Genomic DNA, 5,798 nt, shown 5'->3' on the forward strand with positions numbered 1-5,798 from the left:
GGTTAGTGTCAGTGATAAAGACTCTGGTGACAATGGAGTGGTTGATCTTCGTATTCCAGATAATATGCCTTTCAAACTGAGAGAATCCTCTGATAACTATTATGAATTAGTGGTGTCAGAGCCGTTAGACCGTGAGAAGGTTCCTGAATATGACGTCACTTTCACCGTCACAGACAGAGGTTCTCCTCCTTTATCTGACAACGAAACTATGACATTAGAGCTGCTGGATATTAATGACAATGTTCCACAGTTCCCTCAGTCGTTTTACACGATACGTGTGATGGAGAATAACGCACCTGGGGCCTTGCTCAGTTCACTCACTGCCTTTGACCCTGACCTCCATGAAAACCAGTATCTGGTTTATTTCATTCTAGAGAAGGAGATAGCCAACACCTCCATGTCCATGCTGTTCTCCATCAACCCAGAGAACGGTAATCTTTACGCACTGAAAACTTTTGACTATGAGATCGAGAAGGAGTTTCTTTTCCACATCGAGGCCAGAGACTCTGGTTCTCCTCCACTCAGCAGTAACGTCACCGTCCATATTGTTATTGTGGACCAGAATGACAACGTTCCGGTTATCGTGTCTCCGTGGCGCGCGCACGGCTCGGTGGTGGAGGAGAAGATCCCCAGATCCACAGATAAAGGCTCTCTGGTTTCCAAGGTGATCGCTTTAGACACAGACTCGGTGCACAACTCTCGGATTACCTACCAGTTTCTACAGGTGACTGACGCCACCTTGTTCAGTCTGGATCAATACAACGGAGAGATCCGGACTATGAGGATGTTCAGTTACAGAGATCCGCGCCACCAGAGACTGGTTGTTGTTGCCAAGGACAACGGGGAGCCCGCTCTCTCTGCTACAGTCACCATCAAGCTGTCCACAGTGGAGACTGTCGTTAAGGCCTACTCTGACATGACTGAGGTGCCTCTAGAGTACGACATCTTCTCAGACCTAAACCTGTATTTGGTGATCGGTCTGGGCTCCGTGTCGTTTCTCCTGCTCATCACCATATTGGTCACCATCGTGCTCAAGTGTCAGAAACCCAAGCCCAGCAATGCGGCTCCTCCCTGCAGGAACAGTGTGATCAGTGAGAGGAACTCCACCATCGCAGATTCCACTCTGGTCTCCAACGATGCCTACTGGTACAGTCTGTTTCTGGCAGAGACCCGGAAAGGAAAGATGGTGGTCAGACAGCCTGTGCCAAAGGGCTCCAGATACATCGTGTCCAGTATACCGAGAGGCACAGGACTCACAGACACTAGCGACTCAGCAGCATCTACTTTGCAGGTAGGAAATCAAATTACACTTAAAAAATGCGCACATCATTTATTAATATTGAGACATATGTTGCTATATACTCTGAACATTTTGTAGTACGCTTCATTAGTTAAGATCAAAAAGGTTGTCAATCTCATGTTTTCTTTTCTGTAAAAGTCCATTAAAACTCACAATGATAGAAATATATAACGATCATGATACAAAATGTAGCAAAAATATTAATTTAAAACTAAAAGGGTGGCGCTGTTCCGTTAGTAAAATTCCAGACCATGAACGTCATGACAGTGACTCGCTGCCATTACGGCAGATCGTGAATCAGCCGGACATTTCCGTGGTGTTGAAACGCCGCTCGGAAAACACACTCCTAGTTTTTTCAAATAATGCTGGAATATCGTGTGGATTAAAACTATATTAATATGATAGAGGTCGATGATCATCACAACAAATAATCCTGGATATCTGCATTAACACTGATCTAAACACGGACAACAACACGATCCTTTGTAACAATGGAGTCTTGCAGAAGGTACGTGCTGCTCGTGGTTCTTGTTCTTTTTTCCTTCGTTCGTAACATATCGACATCAGTGAGTCATTATTCAATACCCGAGGAAATGAAAGACGGATCAGTTGTAGCAAACCTCGCTACTGATCTCGGCCTGGATGTGAAAACACTGAATCAGAGGAAGATGCGTCTGGATATCATCGCAAATAAGAAATATCTGGATGTGAACAAAGAGACTGGGGAACTGTACATTGTCGAGAAGATTGACAGAGAATATATTTGCAATTACAAATCATCAGCGTCATGTTATCTCAAACTGGAAGTAATACTAGAAAGCCCAGTAAGAATATTTAATATAGAGGTAGAAATTCTGGATATAAACGACAACGCCCCTCAATTTAGAAGAGACGCGATACACTTAGACATTTCTGAGTCGACGCCAAAAGGAGAGAGATTCTCTCTCAGTAATGCAGTTGATCCTGATGTCGGGAGCAACTCGGTGAAAACTTACCATCTGAGTGAAAGCGAACATTTTAATATTGAAGTTCAGACCGGAAGAGATGGGTCGAAATTTGCTGAATTAATCTTAAAAAAGACTTTAGACCGGGAGCAGCAGGCTGTTCATAATTTAATACTCACAGCTGTAGATGGAGGAACACCTGCTCGTTCTGGTACTGCCAGTGTTATTGTTCGTGTTTTAGACACAAATGACAACGCTCCTACGTTTGATAAAGCGATTCATAGTGTAAATATAATGGAGAATTCCCCCATAGGAAGTCTTGTTATTCATCTGAATGCAACGGATTTGGATGAGGGGTCAAACTCTGACATAATTTACTCATATAGTTTATATACGTCAGAGAAAACACAGGAAACATTTAATCTGAATCCTTCCACTGGTGAAATTACTGTGAAGGGAATGTTAAACTACGAGGACTTCAGGATTTATGATATGGAAGTTATAGCAACCGACCACGGAGCCACTAGTTTATCAGGACAATGTACCATAAAGATTCTGGTTGAAGACATGAATGACAACCACCCAGAAATATCTATTAAATCATTTCAGAGTCCAGTCAATGAAAACATAGAATTAGACACAGTGATCGCTGTGGTTAGTGTCAGTGATAAAGACTCTGGTGACAATGGAGTGGTTGATCTTCGTATTCCAGATAATATGCCTTTCAAACTGAGAGAATCCTCTGATAACTATTATGAATTAGTGGTGTCAGAGCCGTTAGACCGTGAGAAGGTTCCTGAATATGACGTCACTTTCACCGTCACAGACAGAGGTTCTCCTCCTTTATCTGACAACGAAACTATGACTTTAGAGCTGCTGGATGTTAATGACAATGTTCCACAGTTCCCTCAGTCGTTTTACACGATACGTGTGATGGAGAATAACGCACCTGGGGCCTTGCTCAGTTCACTCACTGCCTTTGACCCTGACCTCCATGAAAACCAGTATCTGGTTTATTTCATCCTAGAGAAGGAGATAGCCAACACCTCCATGTCCATGCTGTTCTCCATCAACCCAGAGAACGGTAATCTTTACGCACTGAAAACTTTTGACTATGAGATCGAGAAGCAGTTTCTTTTCCACATCGAGGCCAGAGACTCCGGTTCTCCTCCACTCAGCAGTAACGTCACCGTCCATATTGTTATTGTGGACCAGAACGACAACGTTCCGGTTATCGTGTCTCCGTGGCGCGCTTCGGTGGTGGAGGGAAGATCCCCAGATCCACCGATAAAGGCTCTCTAGTTGCCAAGGTGATCGCACTTGACACAGACTCGGTGCACAACTCTCGGATTACCTACCAGTTTCTACAGGTGACTGACGCCACCTTGTTCAGTCTGGACCAATACAACGGAGAGATCCGGACTATGAGGATGTTCAGTTACAGAGATCCGCGCCACCAGAGACTGGTTGTTGTTGCCAAGGACAACGGGGAGCCCGCTCTCTCTGCCACAGTCACCATCAAGCTGTCCACAGTGGAGACTGTCGTTAAGGCCTACTCTGACATGACTGAGGTGCCTCTAGAGTACGACATCTTCTCAGACCTAAACCTGTATTTGGTGATCGGTCTGGGCTCCGTGTCGTTTCTCCTGCTCATCACCATATTGGTCACCATCGTGCTCAAGTGTCAGAAACCCAAGCCCAGCAATGCGGCTCCTCCCTGCAGGAACAGTGTGATCAGTGAGAGGAACTCCACCATCGCAGATTCCACTCTGGTCTCCAACGATGCCTACTGGTACAGTCTGTTTCTGGCAGAGACCAGGAAAGGAAAGATGGTGGTCAGACAGCCTGTGCCAAAGGGCTCCAGATACATCGTGTCCAGTATACCGAGAGGAACAGGACTCACAGACACTAGCGACTCAGCAGCTTCTACTCTGCAGGTAGGAAATCAAATTACACTTAAAAAATGCCCACATCATTTATTAATATTGAGCCGTATGTTGCTATATACTCTGAACATTTTGTAGTACGTTTCATTAGTTAAAATCTAAAAGTGTGTCCGTAAATCTGAATTTTTTTGTCTGTAATTGTCCATGAAAACTCACAATGATAGCAATTTGTAAAAACTAATACGGTCATGATACTAAATCTTGCACAAACAATATTTTTAAAGTAAAAGGGTGGCGCTGTTCCGTGAGTAAAAGCCCAGACCATGAACGTCATGACAGTGACTCGCTGCCATTACGGCAGATCGTGAATCAGCCGGACAGCTCAGCGGTGCTGAAACGCCGCTCGGAAAACACACTTCTACTTTTTTCAAATAATGCTGGAATATCGTGTGGATTCAAACTATATTAATATGATAGAGGTCGAACGTCTTCACAACAAAAGTCAATAATCCCGGATATCTGCATTGAGACTGATCTAAACACGGACAACAATGCGACCCGATGTAACAATGGAGTCTTGCAGAAGGTACGTGCTGCTCGTGGTTCTTTTTCTTTTTTCCTTCGTTCGTAACATATCGACATCAGTGAATCATTATTCAATAAACGAGGAAATGAAAGAAGGATCAGTTGTAGCAAACCTCGCTACTGATCTCGGCCTGGATGTGAAAACACTGAATCAGAGGAAGATGCGTCTGGACAACATCGCAAATAAAAAATATCTGGATGTGAACAAAGAGACTGGGGAATTGTACATTGTGGAGAAGATTGACAGAGAATATATTTGTCCTGCAAAGTTGTCTTGTTATCTCAAACAAGAGGTTATACTAGAAAGCCCATTACGAATTTTTAATATAGAAATAGAAATTCTGGATATGAACGACAACGCCCCACAATTTAGAAGAGACGCGATACAATTAGACATTTCTGAGTCGACGCCAAAAGGAGAGAGATTCTCTCTCAGTAACGCAGTTGATCCTGATGTCGGGAGCAACTCGGTGAAAACTTACCATCTCAGTGAAAGCGAACATTTTAATATTGAAGTTCAGACCGGAAGAGATGGGTCGAAATTTGCTGAATTAATCTTAAAAAAGACTTTAGACCGGGAGCAGCAGGCTGTTCATAATTTAATACTCACAGCTGTAGATGGAGGAACACCTGCTCGTTCTGGTACTGCCAGTGTTATTGTTCACGTTTTAGACACAAATGACAACGCTCCTAAATTTGATAAAGCGATTCATAATGTAAAATTACTGGAGAATTCCCCCATAGGAAGTCTTGTTATTCATCTGAATGCAACGGATTTGGATGAGGGGTCAAACTCTGAGATAATTTACTCATATAGTTTATATACGTCAGAAAAGACACAGGAAACATTTAATCTGAATCCTTCCACTGGTGAAATTACTGTCAAGGGAATGTTGAACTACGAGGACTTCAGGATTTATGATATGGAAGTTATAGCAACCGACCACGGAGCCACTAGTTTATCAGGACAATGTACCATAAAGATTCTGGTCGAAGACATGAATGACAACCACCCAGAAATATCTATTAAATCATTTCAGAGTCCAGTCAATGAAAACATAGAATTAGACACAGTGATAGCTG

At 43.3% G+C, this 5,798-nt stretch overlaps 2 protein-coding genes across 2 annotated transcripts in view; both read left to right on the forward strand.

Moving 5' to 3' along the window:
• Positions 1–1,378, forward strand: part of LOC124852059 (protocadherin gamma-A4-like) — a 3,536-nt gene extending 2,158 nt beyond the window's left edge. Inside the window, exon 4 of the mRNA XM_047340498.1 lies at positions 7–1,378. Coding sequence (XP_047196454.1) covers positions 7–1,378 — 1,372 coding nt within the window. The remainder of the gene's footprint in view (positions 1–6) is intronic.
• Positions 1,379–1,452: 74 nt separating this feature from the next.
• Positions 1,453–4,283, forward strand: LOC124852055 (protocadherin alpha-C2-like). Its single transcript, XM_047340472.1, is given in 2 exon segments — positions 1,453–3,508; positions 3,511–4,283. Coding segments are annotated over 2 exon segments (2,475 nt in total). The 5' UTR covers positions 1,453–1,791; the 3' UTR covers positions 4,269–4,283.
• Positions 4,284–5,798: the final 1,515 nt, after the last annotated feature.

This window comes from Hippoglossus stenolepis, chromosome 7 (genome assembly GCF_022539355.2).
Source record: "Hippoglossus stenolepis isolate QCI-W04-F060 chromosome 7, HSTE1.2, whole genome shotgun sequence".
NCBI lineage: Eukaryota > Metazoa > Chordata > Actinopteri > Pleuronectiformes > Pleuronectidae > Hippoglossus > Hippoglossus stenolepis.